Here is a 22,886-nt window from a genome sequence, read left to right on the forward strand (position 1 = left end):
GAGACACAGGCAGAGGGAGAAGCAGGCTCCATGCACCGGGAGCCCGATGTGGGATTCGATCCCGGGTCTCCAGGATCGTGCCCTGGGCCAAAGGCAGGCGCTAAACTGCTGCGCCACCCAGGGATCCCTCATTGGCAGAATTTTAAATGTAATTGGAGATAATGTATCATGGTTGTTAGGAGAAAATTAATAAAATTTGGGAAAACAGTGGTTTTTGCTGATACACCAAAATGTCCATAAATATTTAGCAAGTGATTTTTCTTATAACTAATTAAGAATTAAATCCTGTGCATATGTCTTTTTGTGAATTTCTTTCTCCAGATCAGAATTTATACCATAATTTTAGCATTTCCCATATTGATGGTCTGCTTTCTGTATTCCTTGGTCATGGGATGAATCCTGTAGTGCAACAGTGAATGCTGTTGGTAGCCATAGAAATTGGGAAAGGTCATTACATATCTGTTACTGGACTAAGAGTGGATTCGGCCAACCCATCCATCATAATAACAGTCTTTTATATTTATACAGTTTAGAGTTGTTATATGCATAATCATATTTTTATTCATTCAACTGTAAAATCTGATTTTTTTTTAGTGTTTTCATAAAATTTTGATGGGTGTTGATTTTTGTCTATCAGATCCTGTTGATATTTGTTCTTTTTTTTTTTTTGTAAGCTTTTATTTATTCACTTGAGAGAGAGTGAACAAGAGAGAACATGGGTTGGGGAGGCAAAGGTGGGTGTGGAGGGCAACAAACTCAGCTGAACAGGGGGCCTGACATGGGGTTCCATCCCAGGAACGTGGGATCATGGCCCTGACATTCATTTTTGATGTTACCTTTATTCTACTGTGGTAGCACTCAAATCAGCCAATGATATTTAAAAAATTAACCTCTATTTTCCTATTCACCATAATTACAGGATTCTCTCTCCCTTTTTTCTTTTTCTATGATGTTTAAGTATCTCTGTGATTCATTTGCCACTAATCTTGGGCAAATTACTTAACCTATGTGTCTTAGTTTTCATGTTTGCAAATGGAATAATATTATCTCTGAGGTCTGTTATAAGGATTAAATGAGATAATATGTAAGAGTTTGGTATAGCAATAATATGTAGACCTTGCTCATAGCAATCATTCAGTAAATACTGTTATTGTTATTTTTGTTGAAATTACCTGTGGATTTTTTTGTGGCCTTCTACATGGAAATGCAAAAGGGCTCAGTGTCTTACATGTTTATCCGACTGACTGGATGTATATGTGAAGTGTAATGAACTGTTGTACATGCTGTTAATGAGGTAATGGTAGAAGGAGGAAGCAACACATTTTTTTTTTTAAGATTTATTTATTTTAGAGAGCGCATGTGAGCTGGGAGAGGGCAGAGGAGGAGGGAGGAGGAGAGGAGAGGGAAAGAATCTCAAGCAGACTCCTTAATCTTGTGACCCTGAGATCTTAACCCAAGCTGGAACCAAGAGTTGGACATTCAACTGACTGAACCACCCGGTGCCCCAGAAAGCAACATATTTTAAACTATTAAATATTCTGTATAGGGCACCTGGGTGACTCAGTGGTTGAGTGTCTGCCTTTGGCTCAGGTTGTGATCCCAGGGTCAAGTTCTGCATTGGGCTCCCTGAAGGGAGCCTGCTTTCTCCCTCTGCCTATGTCTCTGCCTCTTTGTGTCTCTCATGAACAAATAAACTCTTAAAAAAAATTCTGTGTAATACTAGATAAAAAAATTTATAGCCTTACAAACACAGATTCATATATCTGTGTTTTTATATGTAAATATTTAATATGCAGATTATATATGTAATGGGCAAAAAAGAATATTTAGTGAATAGAAATATTTATTTTCTATAGGTTTCTATTGATGATTCTTTTTGTTTTTCTCTCCAACAGCTCAGCCACATACCCTCAGATTGTTCGACCAACTTTGATTTTTCTAGGAAAGGTTTATTAGTGTTTACAGACAGTGCCATTACTAATGGGAATGCTCAAAGACCTTCTAATAATTTGACTGTCTCTGGGTTATTTCCTTGGACTCCTAAGTCAGGAAATGAAGACTTTAACTCAGTCATCCAACAGATGGCACAGGTAAAGTTATATCTTGTCATGGGACTATTTAGCTATCTTTCTCCTGTTATAGATTAAACAATACTCTTTAAAAAGGAAAATACTCTCTCATTTTGCCTTAAAATTTGCTACTTTGTGTGGCTTGCTTGCATCTTTATTTTGTTAGAAAAGATTGATACTATTTTCTAATCTGTGTATTGGAAATTTATTGGGTTAAAATTAATAAGGAAAATATCTGTGTGATAAGCAGTTTTTAGATAATTACTCCAATTTAGCACATATCTACACATATCTACAAATGATTCTTATGATTTTGATTATAGGAAGATTGATGTTACCAGAAGTGATGAAATTCCTTTGAAGCTGTTTTTAATTTTTTATCAAAACAGAATTAATGGGAGTTAGAGATAATATGATTTAGAAAATCTCAGAAAAAAATTGAAGAATAATCCAGTTTTGTCTCCAATACCTATTAAAAATTAAATAGACTGTTGGATTTTTGGATGTGTTAGCTTTGTATTTGTTTAACTCACCTTCTAATAAGTGTCTTTAAAAAATGAAAGCTGAATTTTAAGGTTAAAAAGAATCTGTTTAAGGTGAAATATTTAAATAATCTATACCTAATTCCTTTTTTAACTTTATAGCTTTATCCTCTTAACTTTCTAATAATTATTTTTATGTGATGCTTTTGTTATGTGATTACACTTATGAAGTTCTCATGTCATAAATGTAATTATTAAGTAAAGCAATCAAATATATTTTATTACACATAGAACCCATCTGAATGGTGGCCTTTCTATAATCTTTTGAATTAATCTAATAAAATGGAATATTAATTCATCATGATATAATTAAAAACACAACCCTAACAAATGCAGCAGGTTGTAACTTAGGCTGAACACTAGTATATGTTTGATATCTATTTGGCTTTCCTCATTAAAAAATATATTTTGCTTGTAGAGAATTTAGAGAGATTCAGTATAAAAAGTAATATAGGATTTACTGTGGAAAAAGTTGTTTTTCTCAGGAATTTTCATCCAGTTTGGGCTTCATTTCATAATGTGAATGAAGTCTGAAAATACCTCTTTGATTCCCTGAGGTGGTGGAACGCTGCACATTCCCTCTTATGTTCTACTGAAAGTAATAAAGTGAGAGGATTTCCAGAAATAATTTATTGCTGAAATGCTGAGGGATTTTTTGCTTTTTGGTTTGTTTTTTTGTGTAGGTTTTTTGTTTGTTTATTTGTTTTGATACAGATGACTTAGGGGAACTGTTTTTTGTGTTATTCATGAAAATAGTAATTTCATTTCTTTGGAAAGGGTACAGTGGTTAAATGTATTTCACTGACTTTTTCTTTTTTTTAAATCCCCTTTCATTAGGGCCGGCAAATTGAATATATTGATATAGAACGGCCTTCAACTGGAGGCCTTGGATTTAGTGTGGTGGCCCTTAGAAGTCAAAATCTGGGAGAAGTTGATATCTTTGTGAAGGAGGTGCAACCAGGGAGTATAGCAGACAGGTGAGGAGGATGTTCCTTTTGCCTTTTGCTAATTTTTTTTCTGATACTTCTGAAAACATTATTCTAAAGAGAATAAGAAACTAGTAATAAAAACAGTTAACAAAGCAGTTAATACTTTCCCTTTTTGGGCAACCCAGGTTGCCCAGGTGGTTCAGCAGTTTAGAACTGCCTTCAGCCCAAGGTATGATCCTGGAGACCCAGGATCGAGTCCCACATTGGGCTCTCTGCGTGGAGCCTGCTTCTCCTTCTGCCTGTGTCTCTGCCTCTCTTTCTCTCTCTCTGTCTCTCATGAATAAAGAAATAAAATCTTTTTAAAAAATTAAATAAAAAAAATACTTTCCCTTTTCATATATATTTGTCAGACCTTTTGCAGATATTCTCATATGTACTTACGGCAGCAATCTAGCTAAGAGTGTCATTACTCTGTTCTGTAGATGAGAAAGCTGAGTTTCAGAGAGGTTCATTGTTTTACCTGGAGTCACAGAGCTATTAATGCTGGAAATGTGAGCCATGATATGATTCCAAGACAGTCTGACTGCAAAGTTAGTGCTCTTTCTATCCCACAACCCTTTCCCATAATTGAACATGATATTTTAGATATGTCTGACCAGTAAGATGGATATACTGAAATTTGCATTCTGCATACTGAGTGGTTTATTTTTTTTAAGGATTTTATTTATTTATTCATTAGAAACACAGAGAGAAAGGCAGAGACACAGGTTGAGGGAGAAGCAGGCTCCCTGTGGGGAGCCCGATGTGGAACTCGATCTTGGGACCCTGGGATCATACCCTGAGCCAAAGGCGGACACTCAACCTCTGAGCCACCCAGGTGTCCCTACTGGGTGGTTTATTAAACTTGAGCTTATAACAACTGTTTTGGTGGTCCTATCACATTATTGATTATTTCTTTTGTCAATGAAAAGCCTCCTTGGGACCTGGGTGGCTCAGCTTCCTCAAATCTGTATGATTCCCCCCTATTGCACTTGTACTGTTGTTTTATTATTTTGAGGGGTATATGTAAATCTTTTGTTTATTTTTCTTTTAACAGGCACATTATTTATTACATTACTACTGCCCTGTTAAAAAAACAGCAGCAGTAGTGGTTTTCTATTAGTGTAAAAATTCTCGGCCAATAATAAATGTTTGAATTTACATTCTCCATTCATGGGGCATCACTTCTAGTCTCCCCAATTGAATATTCAAAAATAATGGATTTCCATGACTTTACAGCTTTTGTACTGCCATTTCATGCAGCATTTCCTCAAGTATGTTCTAAGGAACTTTAGAAGTAGTCAGATATATTTGTGAAATCCTATGCTGTTCTTAGAGATTGGGTATATATATAGTTAGGGTAACCATATAGTTTATTGTCCATGTTGGGATAGTTTTGGGTCTGAGAGGGGGTACTTTTAGTAACACTGAGACATCAGGTATAGAGTAGGGCTATTCTAGCAAACCTGACAATCTCAGGTGAGCCTGGACGTAGGGTCACTTACCAGTAGTTTACTTGAGGCTGTGAAGTCCCTTGACAAAAAACTTATTTAACTTTTATTGGCCCAACTTTTAAGTTTTTTTAACTTAAAAAAATTATTGGTTTACAATTCACATACCATAAATGTCACCATCTTAAAGTGTACAATTCAGTGTTTTTAGTGTATCTTCAATGATGCATGCTCTTTTTTAAAATTTTATTTTGAGAGAGAGAGTGTGAGAGAGCCCAAGTAGTGGGAGTGGCAGAGCGAGAGAGAGAGAGAGAGAGAGAGAGAGAGAAGCAGGCTCCTCACTCAGTGGGGAGACTGATGCAGGGCTCAATCTCAAGACCCTGGGATCATGACCCAAGCCAAAGGAAGACCTTTAACTGACTGAACCACCAAGGTGCCCCTGTGCCCCTGTGCAACCTTTTTGTGGTCAATCCTTATGTCTGAGCTACTCTATACTAAGTCTGTAGTTATGGATTGAGGTGAGCATTTTCAAAAAGAGGAGTTTGATATGTCAGTGTGTAAAGAGCCTTGACCCAAGGCTAAGCAGTCAGGTGGCATCCCAGAGACAGCAGTACTTAAAAGGGAACTTAAGAGAAGATAGTAAGGTCTGCAAAGAGCGGAAGGTGTCAGAGGAATACAGAGACTATTGTGAGCAGTAGTCCTGTAGAGAGATGAACATAGCTTCTATCCTTGGAGTGAGGCTTGTACCTGCTATGGGAGCTGAGTACAAGAGACTACCAGAAAGGACTGGAGAGAGGTGGGATCAGTCATGCATGACTTTATAGATTATGTTAAGTGGTTTTCATGATCAGGTCTTCCTTTTTCTTGAGGACTTTCCACATAGAATTGTGTTATTTTAGGAGTTTACCTTAAACCTTTAGGCCCGTTGGCTCTCAAAGTCATTCATTGTTTATGAATGTTGCAATGAAGAGACAAGAACTTGTATCCTCTTAAATGCAAAGTATGAATTCAATATATACAGAGTTAATTTTTTTTTAAAGATTTTATTTATTTATTCATGAGAGACAGAGAGAGAGGCAGAGACACAGGCAGAGGGAGAAGTGGACTCCATGTAGGGAACCCGACCTGGGACTCGATCCTGGGTCTCCAGGATCACACCCTGGGCTGAAGGTGGCGCCAAACTGCTGAGCCACCCAGGCTGCCCTATAGAGTTAAATTATAAATAATAATAGTAGCAGTAAAACTAATTCTGTTCAACTTTAGAATGCATCAAAATCGTATTTTCCAGGAGATTTCTCTCCTTTACAATTTGTTTATCTGAGATTGAGTTTATATTCCCTGAACAGGTAGTAACTGGAAAGAAATGCAATGTCCTGACAGTCTATTGGGTAGTGGGGGAAGGTAGATTAAAATAGATTGATTTCCAGAAAATAGAAGATTTGAATGTGAGTAAATTAAGAACTTATACAAAATGAGTTACATCAGGGTTGAAGAGATTGGAGAGTATCTCATTCATTTGGGATTAATTAAGACATTTTCCTTCACAAACAAGCTGTGAATAGGAATTTGGGTGAAGGAGTCAGAGAAAGCAGGACATCGGAAACGTGAAAATGGAAGTGATTTCTGGTATTATCCTAGGGTGGTCCCATTTAAAAACAAATGTCTCTTTAGGGCTGGAGAAAGGTGCACAAGCAACATTCTCAATTTACAAAATATATGTATATCAAAATCATAGAAGTAATACGTATAATAGAAAACTATAAAATATAGAAATGTAATAAGCAAACTCTGGGGCTTTGACTACCCTGGGACAACTAGGAAATACGTTAGAATGTTTTATTTTTATAAAGGCAAGGTCATGGAACATATACAGTTTTATATCTTATTCTTATAATGTAATAAGCTTTTCCTAATATTAATAAAAGGAAGTATAAGCAACATCTTAAAAAATTATATATGTATGTATGTATGTATTTATTTTCTAAAGAGAGAGAGAGTGAGTGAGAGCCAGTGAGGGGCATTGGGGTGGGGCAGAAGGAGAGGGAGAGAGAAAATACCAAGCAGATGCCATGTCCAATGGGAGCCTGACCTGGGGCTCAATGCCGCAACTCTGAGAGTGTGACCTGAGCCAAAATCAAGTCGGACACTCAACCAAATGAGCCACCCAAGTGCTCCAGGAGGTATAAGAGTGTTTTTTTTTTTTTAAGATTTTATTTATTCATGAGAGACACAGAGAGAGAGAGGCAGAGACACAGGCAGAGGGAGAAGCAGGCTCCATGCAGGGAGCCTGACGTGGGACTCGATTCTGGGACTCCAGGATCATGCCCTGGGCTGAAGGCGGCGCCAAACTGCTGAGCCACCCGGGCTGCCCAGGCATGAGAGTTTTAATGATACCTGATTTATTATGAGAGCCACTAATGATTTTGACATCAAAAATAGATATTTCCATATCTGATTTGGTAGTTTCAAAGGAGAATCTAAAACATGAGTGTCTATCTTCAGAAAACATAATTTAGTAGGATTTGGCTAGCTCTGTCAACAGCATATTTAGTATAAATGAATATCCAGTGAGTGATAAATGAGTGATTCAGAGCACTGTGATAATGAGGCAAGTGATGGAGAGGGTAGGAGAGAGAGAGAGACTCAGCTGGATCATGGAGGGTGGATTGAATTTAGCTGAGTAGAATTAAAGACCATCAGAGATGAAGGAAACCATCTATACAAGAGTGGGAAATGTCAAACGTGTTTGAGTAGGAAAGAGTAGATCAAGATGATTGGAAAAGGGGTTTATGTGGGGAGGAAGCCAAGTTGGAAGGAGTACTTGGGGACCAAATGTACAGGTCTTTAAATACCAACCAAGTTTATACTGTATCTGAGCTCAGAAGTTACTAAATTCTGGGGACACCTGGCTGGCTCATTTGGTAGAGCATGCAACTCTTGATCTTACACTTGTAAGCTTGAGCCCCATGTTGGGTGTAGATTACTTAAAAATAAGATCTTTAAAAAAAAAAATAAGTTACCAGGGGTGCCCGGGTGGCTCAGTTGCTTAAGCATCAGACTCTTGATTTCCACTCAGGTTATGATCTCAGGGTCATGGGATTGAGCCCGGCGCCAGACTTTGTGCGCAGAGGAGAATCTGCTGGAGATTCTGTCTCCCCCTGCACTCTTGCTAGCTCTCTCTAAACTAAATACATCTTAAAAAAAAAAAAAAAAAAAAAAAAAGGGCAGCCCCGGTGGCTCAGCGGTTTAGCGCCACCTACAGCTCAGGGTGTGATCCTGGAGACCCGGGATCAAGTCCCACGTCAGGCTCCCTGCATGGAGCCTGCTTCTCCCTCTGCCTGTGTCTCTGCCTCTCTCTCTCTCTCTCCTCTCTGTGTATTCTCATGAATAAATAAATAAAATCTTAAAAAAAAAAGAAGTTCCCGAATTCTGATGCATGACAAAGTTTTGCTGAATCTGTTATGACCTGAATAAGATAAGGGCAATCTAATGGAATTTTCATAATTCTGAGTTTATGCATTAGATTTCTCTGTTTTGAGATAAATCCCGTCTCAGGGAGATTTTGTATTTTGAAGGTTAATAATGCTCTTTTATGAAACAATGATGACAAGAATTTGTTCTTTTTCCTTTGACTCTCTCCTTATTGGTTCACTGATCATTGATAATCATTATACATTTTTGAGTTGAGTGATACCAGTATAAAGAGAACCTAGCAAAATAAACCTTGCAAAATTTTGAAAGTTCAGTTTTAGGCATTACGATAAGGTTTTCCATTGGATGCTTGACATGGGGAATGGAAAAAGATGGGTGGATGCAAGATGATAAAGAGGGGGCAAGAAGGAATTGAAGAGGTGATGATGCAGAAATGGGAAGAGGAGGAGTGATGTCATGGGAGGTAAGGAAGTCAAATACATAAATCAGAGGAAATCCCACTGAGGTGTAAGACTATGATATGCTTCAGAGTCTACTAAGATAAGATGCTAAGCTTGTCCAGGCTTTACTTTCTTGCATGTAAAATGTAACTTTTTTTTTAACTTTATTTTAGAGAGAGAGAGAAAAAGTGCAAGAGGGGAGACACAGGCAGACTCTGTGCTGAGCTCAGAGCCCGACATGGGGCTTGACATGGGACCTAACATGGGGCTCAGTGTAGGGCTGCATCTTACAACCCTGAGACCATGCCTAAGTTGAAATCAAGAGCTGGATGCTTAACTGAGTAAGCCACCCAGGCACCCCTGTAGCTAAGAGTTGGTTATGAGGATTAAATGAGATGATGCCTGTAATGCATCTAGCACAGTACCTAGTTTCTAACAAGTGCTCAGTAAATACTAGCTATAATAGTGAGTTTTTTTTCTTAAAGTTTTGCTAATTTCTTTTAAAAATTAATTTTTTTTTTTACTTTGGTTAGTGGTTGGGGATTGGGACAGAGAGAAGGGCTTAAATACAGATTTAGAGGTAACATCTGTTGATTTGGAAGGAGAGTTTGTTCTAATAATTGACAGATGTCAGAGAAGCAGAGGATGATTGAGATAGGATAACTGCTAGAAAGATTACTGGTGAATTTGAGGATACAAATACCCCAGTGCGGTATGTTGAAGTCAGGTTGGTATGTTGAAGTCAGGTTGGAAGGTGTGCAGTTAATAGGGGCAGTGTTCTTATTTGTTCAAACCTTGGCAGTGGGGCCCCATTCATTGTTTTTGCTTATTTTTCTAGCCAGATGGATTTTAGTGTGTGTGTGTGTGTGTGTGTGTCTGTGTCTGTGCACGCTTGCACCCATGTGTACAGGTGCATGGGCACTTGTGCATGCACATGTTTAGGGATGCACCACTTAATCAATTAATTGGGTAATACGTGCTTTGATGAAAAGTACTCTGAAAAGCTCTGTTATATGATTATTTGAATAAATGTACTAAAGGAAGTAGTGCCATAAGAAATAAACTGCTTCACTTGAATAACAGGTTTTTTAAAATTATGCTATTGTGTCACTTATGATGGAATTTTCTTATTATATGAAGGGATCAAAGATTAAGGGAAAATGATCAAATATTGGCTATTAATCACACACCACTGGATCAGAACATTTCCCATCAGCAAGCAATTGCATTATTACAACAAACCACTGGATCTTTGAGTCTGGTTGTGGCCAGGGAACCGGTCCACACAAAAAGCAGAACTTCTATCAACCTAACTGATACAACTTTGCCTGAAACAGTGAGTTGCAAATTTGGAAAAATAACTTAATTTTGAATTATGCCACTGATTTTAAGAAGTGTAAAGACATTTAAAGGTGTTACTTGTCATACTTCAGGAGAGATGATCATATCTCTAAGTAAAATATTAGCATATTGAACAAGATATTTCACAGAGGATTCTGTTTTTCAATGTCCTATGATTCTCCTTGTTTAAGATTATATTTAATGTAGAAGGTGAACTGTTGTATTATGCATAATTTTTTTGGTGATGGAAATAGTCTTAGGTTCCTTGGTGATGTAGGCAGTTCCTTAATTAAGCTGAGAATTTTTATTAGAGATTTACTGTTGAATATCTTAAGTAAGATTTAGTTATTTATTTAAAAAGATTTTTTTTGTAAATTATATTGGATGTTTATGACTAGATTATTGACACTGCAAAATTATAGAAGTTTTCTTTACTTTCATACCTTTTCATGTAAGCAGGTATGCTGAGCAATTTAAAAGAATAAAAGTATACATCTCTTTTGGGAATCTTTAAACTTGGTTTATAACATTTTACAGATTTTGGCCTCCACCTTTAGAATGCAAGCGAATAAATCTTATTTTCGTATAACACTAAGTGCTAGCTGATTAATTTTCATTCACTGGGACAAAAGAAACAATAGACCGTCTGGCTACAGCACAAGGTCACAACAAAAATTAACATATAGACATTTTCCCTGTTGTAATTAGTGATATTTATACAACACAATTTACATAATATTTATACAACACAATTTACATAATAACTACAATGAACAAAGCAGGAGAATGCTTTGCATAGTGGTTAAGAACAAGGGCTCTGCAGCCAGGCTAAGGTGGGTTCAAGCCCAGTTCTTCCTCTTCCTAGCTGTGTCGTATCAGACTCCTCCACTCCTCAGGCTCTTCTGCTTTTACTTGGAACTAGTAACAGTATCCACTTCACAGAACTAATATAGGGATTAAAGGATAATGCATATGAAGAGCTAAACACAGTGCCTGGTGTAGAATATATACTCTATCAATTTTAGCTGTGATCATTAATTCAGGCATATTTTAGAAAATCTTGTTACTTCCCAGATACTAGTTGTTCCAGACCTGAATTTATTATATATCCCAGTATTCCTGGTTATTTGTTGCATAGTAATGTTGTATAGTAACTTTCCAACTTAGTGTAATAGTAAAACCAGTAAGTATACCCTAAGGAGCTTGAGATTGGAGAATTTTGTTCTGCAGTTAGATTATGTGAATTTAATGCACATTTTTTTTTTCTTTTTAAGATGTATTTATTTATTTTGGGGAGGGAGCAGGTAGGGAAGAGGGGCAGAGGGAGAGAGAGAATCTCAAGTAGAGTCCCTGCTGAGCACATAGCCTAATGTGGGGCTTGATCTCACGACTCTGAGATCTTAACCTGAGCTGAAATCAAGAATTGGACGCTTAACCAACTGAGCCACCCAGGTGCCCCTAATGCACATTTCTTTCTTTTTCTTTTTTTAAACGATTTTATTTATTTATTCATGAGAGATGCACAGAGAGAGGCAGAGACATAGGCAGAGGAAGAAGCAGGCTCCCTGCGAGGAGCCTGCTTATTATTTGAATAAATGTACTAAAGGAAGTACATTGATATGGAACTCCATCCCAGGACACCAGGATCATGACCTTAGCCTGAGGCAGACAACTCAACCCTGAGCCACCCCTTCACCCCTTATGCACTTTTCTGATGGAAGCCTGCTAGAGGGAAAATGCTTATGTCTCTCAGTCTGATTTGCACAGTCCTTTTTTGCCCATGTGTTCAGTGGGGCCTACTTTTCCTCTCCCACATAAGAGCCTGCTTAATTACTCTCTTTTACCTCATGTCCTCAGAATTTCATCCTTCACATTGCCGCCCGATTAATCTTCCTAAACCACTGCTTTGTTCCCGTCCTTCCTTTCTAAAGCCTTCAATTATTCCTTTTGCTTATCCAAGTAAGTAAATCCAATCTTTTCACCATATCTTTGACCCATTCTGTTATCTGGTTCTGTTTTGCTCTTATATTTCTCTTTGTCTTGAAAATGTGTGTTTTTCTTTGTAGTGCAATAAAATGCTACCTTTTCCTTGAAGCTTTCCGTAATTCTTCTTTGGATTTGACTTCTTGTCTTTGCCTCCACCTTCCCCCTAATCTTTATAATATTTTAAGATTCTCTTTCTATTCAGGTAAACACATATTTATTGGTTCCTCCTTGCATGTTGGGCATTGTGCTAGACATTGGGTACAGACTGGAGAAGGAGGCAACATGTCTCTATCCTCTTCGAGCTATGTGTCTTATGATTAAACATTCTGTCTCATATTTTAATTATTTGTGTTTTAGATGATCTTCTATGGATTATAAGATTCCCAAGGGCAGGGACCATGTGATCATCTTTATATATCTCCTAGACTCTAGAAGGATGATCTGATTACTTGTAGGCATGTTCAATTTGTTGTATATCTGTTCCATTAGTAATTATTGTATTGGAAAACTAAGCATCTGTGTTTCACTAACACTTTGGCTCTTATTTGCCATTAATTTGTAGGTTCATTGGGGCCATATTGAAGATGTTGAGCTCATTAATGATGGCTCTGGATTAGGTTTTGGAATAGTTGGAGGAAAATCAAGTGGCGTGGTTGTGAGGACAATAGTTCCTGGAGGGTTAGCAGATCGGGTAAGTTGTTCTCATTTTGGTGTCATACAGTTTAAATTGTATAGTTTGAAATTTAATTTTATAACATAGATTACTAGGATATATGATTCCATAACTAGAATTTTAAGTATTGCTAAAATTTTCTTTTTATTTCCATTAATGTTAATATACACTCACTTGGTTTTTCATTTGAAACATTTCTTAAGTCAGCTGTTTTTTTTTTTTTTTTTTGGCCTGCGGTTGTCTTCTTGATTCCATCAGAGGACAATATGTTTTGTTGAAGAGCTATTAATAGGTGTTGTATGTTGAATATCTGTGCTCTCTCCCAGTGTATCTTTCAAGGACCTAAATGCTAAACTTAGAAGTTACAGTGATTATAAATAAACATTTGTCCCAATATTATATGGAGTAAATTTCACTTGAATTATGGTTTTCTTGCATTTAATTCAAATGACTACCCTTCATTATTTAGCAGTGTTTAAACTGAAAATGAGCCTCTTTTTTTTTTTTTTAAACTACACTCCATGCCTAAACATGGGGCTTGAATTTGCAACCCTGAGATCAAGAGTCACATGCTGCACTCACTGAACCAGCCAGATGCCCCCAAAGGTGGGCCATTTTAGAACTTATGAACTATTTAGTTTTATATTGAAGAAAATGTTAAACATGGCATTTAGTTTTTAGAAAAGCAGTTTAGAAATTTGCTTATGACATCACTTATTAGTGAACCCATAGTATGTGAACTGGCCATGATAGCCAGAATAATACATAAATATTACTAATTGATGTTCAATTACCTTTAAATATATCCCTTCTAATGAACATAAGTAAAAATAAACTTGCCTTGCAAATGCAGCTTTGGGGTAAATTCCTCAATTCCCCATTTCTATTCAAGATTGTTCCACCTTACACAAACTGTGGAGCTGCTAATATTCCTATTTTCAGCCTCTATTTGTATTTAGAGAAGCCGCTCTCAGAGTTTGCTTTGTGGGGATCCCTGAGACTCTTGCAGGGGATCTATGGGATCAAGACAGGGAAATGGCGTCAAACTGTACTAGTATTCATTGCATTCTTCACCACCATGTGGCTGCAACAAAAGAGAAAAAGTTGTCTTACTTAAGAAAGTGCAGCAAAAATTTTTATTTCTAGTAAATTTTGACATTTAAGTGCATTTTTTAAAATATTGTTTGACAAAATGGAACATACTGCACAGCACTTTTGCCACACACTGAATTAAGATGGTTGTTTTGGGAAAAATATTTGTGAAACAAACTAGCCACCTTTTTATGTGGAAAACATTTAAAAATTTAAAAAATTTTTTGCTGTCATTCAAAAAAGTGTTTTGAAATATGACCTATAGTGTTACGACTTTCAACTGTACAACATTTGATGTTTGTTTATACTGTGAAATGACCACTGCAGTAGTCTAGTTAATGTCCATCACCACACAGTTATATGTTTTTTTCTTGTGATGAGAACTTTTAAGATCTACTTAACTGTTTTAGCAACTTTTATATATACAATACAGTATTGTTAATTATCATTTATTCACACATTTGGTCCACCTGTTTCCCCCCACCCACCCCCCAACTTCTGGCAACCCCAATCTGGAATAGCATTTTTACTTTTGAAAGAATAATTAGCAGAAAAATTATGGTTATTCAGACTTGGGTACTTGGCAGACATTTCTTTGAAAATGAAGCAAGCCTGTCACTTCAAGGAAAACAACTGACAGCATTTGTTGGTGATAAAATTTGAACTTTCAAGCAAAAATTAGAATTCTGGAAAAGTTGTGTTTTACCATGAGCTTGAAATTTTCCAATATTTGAAGACTATTCTGGTTATATTATTGCTGATATTTATATGATTTTTAAAATATTATATAATGAAATATGTCAACATTTGAAAGATCTGCATGAGTCTGTGGATCAATATTTTATGAAGACCAATGTGTGATATGACTATATATAGGTAAAAGTTCCATTCAGAATTCAAGATTGAGCAATAGATTTTAATGAAACCATATTTGAAAGTTTGTTGATGAAGTTGGAGATTCTATATTGCAGCTGATCTTTAAGAAACCACAACTTACCAAGTTTTGGTGTGTTATCAAAGAAGAATGGACTCAAAGGACTATTAAAATACTCCTCCATTTTCCAACTACGTATCCAATTGAGGCCAGATTTTATCTTCTTTTAAGCCAGACATTAAAGGGATTTCCAGGGCAGCCCAGGTGGCTCAGCGTTTTAGAGCCACCTTCGGCCTGGGGCATGATCCTGGAGACCTGGATCTGGTGTCCTGCATGGAGCCTGCTTCTCCCTCTGCCTATGTTTCTGCCTCTCTCTCTCTCTGTCTCTCATGAATAAATAAATAAAATCTTAAAAAAAAAATTCCAAAAATATTTAAAAATACCACTCTGGGCCCCCTTGGGTGGCCCAGTTGGTTAAGCGTCTGCCTTCGACTCCAGTCATGGTCATGATCCAGCAGCACCCTGGTATCGAGCCCCACATCAGGCTGCCTGCTTCTCCCTCTGCCTCTGCCTGCCACCCCCCTTGCTTGTGCTCTCTCACTCTTTCAAATAAATAAAATCTAAAAAAAAAAAAAAAAAAATCACTTGGGCAGCCCGGGTGACTCAGCGGTTTAGCGCCACCTTCAGCCCAGGGCATGATCCTGGAGACCTGGGATCGAGTATGATGTCAGGCTCTCTGGTATGGAGCCTGCTTCTCCCTCTGCCTGTGTCTCTGCCTCTCCCTCTCTGTGTGTCTCTCTTGAATAAATAAATAAAGTCTTTTTTTTTTTTAATAAATACAATCTTAAAAAAATACCACTCTTCTCACTGTTTTGCTATAGAAAATGTAGCTTTTATTTGTAAAAAGTGTATACATCAATATATAAAAATATATATTAGCATATTACATGTATTAAATATTTTTATTTTTTTAAAGATTTTAAAAAATATTTTATTCATTTATTCATGAGAGACACAGAGAGAGAGGCAGAGACATAGGCAGAGGGAGAAGCAGACTCTCTGTGAGGAGCCTGATGTAGGACTCGACCCTAGGAGCCCAGGATTGCGACCATAGCCAAAGGCAGACATTCAACCACTGAGTCACCCATGCACCCCTGTATTAAATATTTTTTAAATTTCTCTGCTATTTTCTAATTCAGTAGAAAACAGAGAAAATCATGTAAACAAAAGCTCTTTCAGATTCTCTGTAATTTTTGAGATAAAATTGACATACAATAAACTGCACACACGTAAAATATACAGTTTAATGAATCTGACGTGTTTACTGGCAAGTCTGAAATGTGTAGGGCAGGCTAGAGGATGGAAACTCAGGCAAGACTTGATAATGCAATCTGGACTTTGAAATTGTAGGGCTGTTTGGCAAGATTTCTTAGGAAACTCAGATGGGATTTCTGTTACAGTCTTAAGGCAAAATTCCTTTTTCTCAAGGAAATCTCAGGTTTGCTCTTAGTATTCCAACTGATTTGATAGAGCCCCCCCCCCATGTTATCAAGGGTAATGTTCTTAAAGTCAATCAATTGTGGATGTTAATTATATCTTCAAAGTACCTTCACATAATATCTAGATTAGTGTTTCACCATAAAACTGGGTACCATAGCCTAGACAAGGTAACATATAGACTTTAACCATCATACCATCTGTCTCCTTAGTGAAGAAGAACATATCCATCACCCACAAGAGTTCCCATGTGTCTTTGCAATGCTCGTTTCTCCATCCTCAATAATTAAGAGTGTGAAGGGTTTCTGAGATCAGAAAGACTGAGAATGATCATTTTATGGATCTTCAAAACACATCTGTGGCAGAAAATATATTCTTAAGGATTTTGGGGAATTTTTTAAAAAATATTTTATTTATTCATGAGAGACAGAGGGAGAGAGAGAGAGAGAGAGGCAGAGACATAGGCAGAAGGAGAAGCGGGCTCCCCACAGGGAGCCTGATGCAGGACTCGATCCTGGACCCCGGGATCATGCCTTGAGCCGAAGACAGATGCTCAATCACTGAGCCACCCAGGTGTCCCTGGAGATTTTTTTGTAATCTGATAAAAAATAAGGTATTGTGGAATATTCTGATATCTTTTCCCACATATTCCCTGGCCCTTAGCAATTTTCATGGGCTTGTTTGCTGGAGTAGCATTTTTCAAGATGCAAAGTGGTATAGTCACTGTGAAAAACAAAGGGTCAGATAAATTTAGAAAACACCAAGTTAAACAAAATCAAATAGACTTCTTTACTGTAAGAATTTTCTGAGCTTTTAATATCCTAATGTGCATTAAGAATTGTCACAAGGAGAATATGATGTGCAGTTTCCCAAATTAATCCCTTTGAGATACTGTTGGGAAAGGCCCAGGTCTGATTTTCAGCCTTTACTGGAAGGGATTGTCACTATTTCAGGTCATCAAGGAGGGGGTTGGGGTAAGCCCATCAGTCATGATGCAAAAGCAAATGTTTGTTTATACCAGACATTCTTATCTGCCTAATATACATTATTCCCATGTAATCCTTAAAACAGTCATAAATTTTATTTTCAAATTATAGATATGGAAACTGTTAAGAAATTGCCAAATGCTACTTAACTAGGAAATGATAAAGTCAAAATTGAGCCCACATCTGTTTGACTCTGAAGCCTGTCTTTTACTGCTTAAATCTGTTTAAAGTTCATCCTCATATGTTTTTTTTTTCCAGATGTATACTTGTCCAGGGTTGGTCTAAGCTTATCAGGAAATAGCTCTAGAAGCAAGAGAACTATTGACTTTTTCCTGTAGGGAATATGGTGAGGTCTAAGCATAGGAGACAGAGCCATCCCTTCTTCTCTCTTTCATCTCAGCTAATGGCCGATAAAATTTCTTCAACTGGCTCTGTGCTTTGTTGCTAAGCCTTTACAAGTTGTTGCTCATGTAGCCTGACCATAGTTTTAAAAGAATGAAAGGGAATTATTGCTTTTAATTAAAATATACTCATGTTTTGAATGTTAATGCTCACTGTTGACTATGGCAATCTTCATGGTAAGGGAATATAGATGTCCTAGGTCATTAATTTAGATGTGATCAAGGTTGATCATAAAGTGATACCTATGTTCAGCTAATGGGGTTAATTAATCTTTCTTCAAAGAATATAAAATGAGATAATAGAAAGTTAGAAAAGGAAGTCAGTATTCCTTATTTAAAAGAGTTTCGTGGGATGCCTGGGTGGCTCAGTGGTTAAGCATCTGCCTTCAGCTTAGGGGCTAATCCTGAGGTCCCAGGATCGAGTCTCACATTGGGCTCCTTGCATGGAGCCTGCTTTACCCTCTGCCTATGTCTCTGCCTCTCTCTCTCTCTCTCTCTCTGTGTGTGTGTGTGTGTCTCGTGAATAAATAAATAAAATATTAAAAAAAAAGTTTCATGAAATAGCCTTTTACATTTTCTTTTGTGTTTACAGATTATTTATATATAATTTGTAAAAAGATGAGAATAATTGAGGGGGTGTGCCTAAGAATACCTAACTGATGTCACTGCGGCCTAAAGGGGCATCAGAAATGGATGCATTTGATGATGTGCTATAGGCAAGGCAGTAGGCTAAAGACTTTACATATAGTATTGAGTTTAATGTTCACAGATCAATGAGAGAGGGATTTATTCCCATTTTGCTTAAGAGTGATCTGAGATTTAGGTAGAATAAATAACTGACATTTGGCCATACAGCTTGATCAAAGTACAGCCAGGATTTGAACTTGGGTGTAACTGACTCCAAAGCCTCTACTACTAGTCCTTCTGCTGTCTTCTGCCTCTAATGTTAGAAAGTAAATGAAATGGAAAAATATTGATTCATAATGAACTTTTTAAGAAACACTTGTTGAGATTTAGTTACAATGACCAATCAGTAAATGTAATCAGGGCCAATTCCACGGCTGGGAAAATTATATGGTATCGTGTAAGGGGAACTAAAAGACTTATAATTTATGTTGTAAATCTGTAATATATAATAATACATCAATCTTAAATTTATAAATCTATAATATATAATAATACATCAATCTTAAAACCTATAAATCTATAAACCCATATCTATTTATAATCCTCAGATAGTCTCCAAAATTCACAGTACCTGAAACATATGTCTTTTCAGAATTCCATTCAGTTGTGGTAAAAATTCCAAAAATTTTCAAGAGAAGATTTTGTTTTGTTTTTGTTGTTGTTGTTGTTGTTTTTTAGATTGAGAATGGATAGTGTAAAACTTCATTTTACAGAAGTATCTTTCTTATGGTCTAGAGAAATTCTAAGGCAATCACATACATTGAATTAACCCCATTTTCCCTGGAAGGTAACTATAACAATGCAGTCTATTTAAAAGTCGTCCTGAATTATTGACTTTTTGGTGTTAGGCAATTATATTATAAGTCATATTAGCTATCCAGTAATCTTTCATACTAAGAAGGAATGTAACCAAGCAGAGATTGGAGAGTGGGTGTGTACAATGAGGAATTTTCAGTTTAGAATAAGCCAGACCCAGCGTTGAGGCCACTGAATAGTTAATTATTCCCAAGAAATTTTGCGTTGAGTAAGTCTATAAACAGACCTTTTCCTCATCCTTAAAAATCACTTGATAAGGGCTCTGGGAATTTGAGGAGGATAGGATAGATGTTTTTAGATCTAGTATCTTCCTTTAGTTTTTTGAGGGAAAGAGTGTTTATTTTAAAAAGTTGCTATTTCCTGCCAATGTTATATTGCCTTTTGATTAAAGATCAATGATAGAACTGGCCTGGAATCAAAACTAGAAGTTTGTTTTCTGTGTTTTAGTTTTGAAAGAAACAAATTTGATTTCTTAACTTTGTAGGTCAGGCCTGAATCCTTTAGGTTTTCAAATATTTTATATTTATTTATTTATTTATTAAAATATATTTTTAATTAAAATATATTTAAAGAATTATTATTTTTTTAAGTAGGCTCTATGCCTGATATGGGGCTTGAACTTGTGACCCTTCCATCAAGAGTCACATGCTCTGCTCACTGAGCCAGCCAAATGCCCCTCAAATATTTTTTTTTGAATTGAAATTATCATCCATACTGCTTATCAGGGAATTTAAAATGCAAAGGAATACATTTTTTAGCTTATACCTGCTAACTTAGATTAAAGTTAATAAATAATACTTTTAGCCTTTTCATTCTAATGCAAGATATCCTATTACATCAGCTGTTTTAATTTTTGTGCCTTCCATACTCTCTTAGCCTATATGCATAATTGTTTTCCTCTTTTGAAAGAACCTATAGGTTAATATACTTTTATATTTGAATGTTTGATTAGCATGCTAAGTCTTTGAATCTTGGCATAGCTATTTATTGGCTATCATTGATTTATGATTTCTGTTAAAGAACAAAACCCTATGCCTTTTAATTTCCTGCACAGTAGACATGTTATGGAAGGAGAATGTTGATCAAAAAATATCAATAAAATGCAATATTTGGGGCTGCTGGACTTTTTTTTAAAGATTTTATTTATTTATTCATGAGAGACAGAGAGAGAGAGAGAGAGAGAGAGAGAGAGAGAGAGAGGCAGAGACATAGGCAGAGGGAGAAGCAGGCTCCATGCAGGGAATGGGTGTGGGACTTGATCCCAGAACCCCGGGATCATGCCCTGAGCTGAAGGTAGATGCTCAACCACTGAGCCACCCAGGTATGCTGCTGGACTTAAACAAGGTAGCTGTCATTTTGGTGTCTTTCCTATCAGTCTGACTAATGATTGTGTTTGCACTTATGAATTCCTTAGAACACCTGTTTTTCTGGAAGACGAAAATGTTTGACTTTCAGTGACAGATGCAAATTATCTACATCATTTTAAATTGAATGGAGGTAAAATAGGAACAAAAATAGTGCCTAGGAAGTGACTAAATATGTACTTATGCTGAAGTGCCCTTCTTTGGCCAAACCAAGTTCACTTATTTGACATATTCTTTATTCTTGATCAGGCCATAATTTTGTTCAAGAATAGTTTGATTTATAGAGGCAGCTTTACCCTTGTTTTTCATCATGACCACTGTCTTTCTCTTGAGTAGTTACTTGTTTTATTTCAGGTTGTTGCATTGATACACTATCAAATTATTAGTGCTTAAAGTAGAAATCCACCAATTCTTATTTCCTCTTTGCTTCTATGTTTTCTCTACATCTTTGTAAATGTTTCTGAGTTGAATTGCATTTCTGTTTTTCTCCTTTTCTCCTCTTCCAGTTGCTTCGAGGGCCTTCTGCAGACTTCACAACAAAGCCCATAGTTTTTTACTTATTATTTTGATCTGATACCTTCCTTCATTCAGGTTTCTGCAAAATTGGAGAAAAGGAAGGATGGAGAATAGACTTTTTCTTAAGGCTTTTCTTTTCTTTTTTTTTTTTTTTACTTTTTTTTTCTTCTGAATTTCATCTAAACCTTATAGATGGTGCCTTTTGGAGCCAGGAATATGAAGCCTAGCACTGTACAAGCCTGAGAGGTCATTGCTCTATTCTCAGGCTGTCCTTCTCTCTCAGTTGCAAAATACCTACTTTTCATCTTCATTTTATTTAAGCTTTTTGACAGTAATAAGCAGTTTCTTGGAGAATAAGAGAAAAGTAAATTTATTGACTATTAGTGTCACTCTGGAGGTATCCAAGTATGAGACAAAGGACTAAATGAGAACTGGTTTTTAGTTCAACTGGGTTGGACTTTGATTCTCTCATAACCTTTGTGACCTTGGCCAAGTCACTCAACCTTTCTGAATCCCATTTGCTCAAGCTGTCCCTCTCTGAATGAGATGATGCATACAGGACCTGTAAAGTACTAGGTAGGTATAATTTTTTGTAACCAACTATGTTTACATCTTGGTATCTTTTTATAGTAAAAAAGAGAATTCAAATTTTGAATAAAGAGAATTCAAAATTTCTGATGAGATGAAATGCAGATCTGTTGCTGTTTCAATAATTTGACAAATAGAGGTAGAATGGAAATATTAAACATTTATTTTTATTTTTAAAATTTTATTTATTTATTCATGAGAGATGCAGAGAGAGAGGCAGAGACCTAGGCAGAGGGAGAAGCAGGCTCCTCACAGGGAGTCCGATGTGGGACTCAATCCCAGGACTATGGGATCATGCTCTGAGCCAAAGGCAGACACTCAAAGCTAAGCCACTCAGCTGTCCCAATATTAAACATTTTAAACTGCTATGCTTTTTGAGAAATTGTGTTTTAAACTTTTCTGTGTATGAAATATAGATATGAAAATATATATTAAAAAGTATATATAATGGCTATGCACATTTTTTTTTGGCTATGCACATTTTAAATAATGACAATAGGGACTCCTGGGTGGCTCAGTGGTTGAGTGTCTGCCTTTAGCTCAGGGCGTGATCCTGGAGTCCCAGGATTGAGTCCCACATTGGGCTCCCAGCACGGAGCCTGCTTCTTCCTCTGTCTGTGTCTCTGCCTCTCTCTCTCTCTGTGTCTCTCATGAATAAATAAAAGAAATCTTTAAAAAAAGGTTAAAAATAATAATGACAATAATCACCAATGTATGTATTACTTAAAGAAATATAACATTTAAATAAAAATAATAACAATAATTACCCATGTACATATCCTGAGCTTACGAAATAGAACATTATGTATCCTTTCTCTAAGTTCTCTAAATTCATCCAGAATCCTAACTTTAAATATATTATATACTAATGACTCCTAAATTTAATATATAGCCTGAACTTCTTCTTCTTTTTTTTTTTTAAAATATTTTATTTGTTTATGAGAGACATAGAGAGAGAGGCAGAGATACAGGCAGAGGGAGGAGCAGGCTCCATGCAGGAAGCCCAATGTGGGACTCGATCCCAGGACTCCAGGATCACACCCTGGGCTGAAGGCAGGCTCTAAACCGCTGAGCCACCCAGGGATCCTCTGGCCTGAACTTCTTTCCTGAACTCCAAATTTGTATATCCAGCTGCATATTTGGCATCTCCACTTGCATGTCTA

The 22,886-nt window shown here is 36.6% G+C and overlaps 1 protein-coding gene across 4 annotated transcripts in view; it reads left to right on the forward strand.

Annotated features, from left to right (window-relative positions):
• PATJ (PATJ crumbs cell polarity complex component) overlaps positions 1-22,886 on the forward strand; it is a 354,647-nt gene that overhangs the window by 13,521 nt on the left and 318,240 nt on the right. For all 4 annotated transcript variants that reach the window (XM_055305729.1, XM_055305727.1, XM_055305728.1 and 1 more), the window contains exons 4-7: positions 1,896-2,090; positions 3,449-3,588; positions 10,043-10,238; positions 12,792-12,920. In XM_055305729.1, the coding sequence (XP_055161704.1) occupies positions 1,896-2,090; positions 3,449-3,588; positions 10,043-10,238; positions 12,792-12,920 (660 nt within the window). The remainder of the gene's footprint in view (positions 1-1,895; positions 2,091-3,448; positions 3,589-10,042; positions 10,239-12,791; positions 12,921-22,886) is intronic.

Source organism: Nyctereutes procyonoides, unplaced genomic scaffold (genome assembly GCF_905146905.1).
Source record: "Nyctereutes procyonoides isolate TBG_1078 unplaced genomic scaffold, NYPRO_anot_genome, whole genome shotgun sequence".
NCBI classification, from domain to species: domain Eukaryota; kingdom Metazoa; phylum Chordata; class Mammalia; order Carnivora; family Canidae; genus Nyctereutes; species Nyctereutes procyonoides.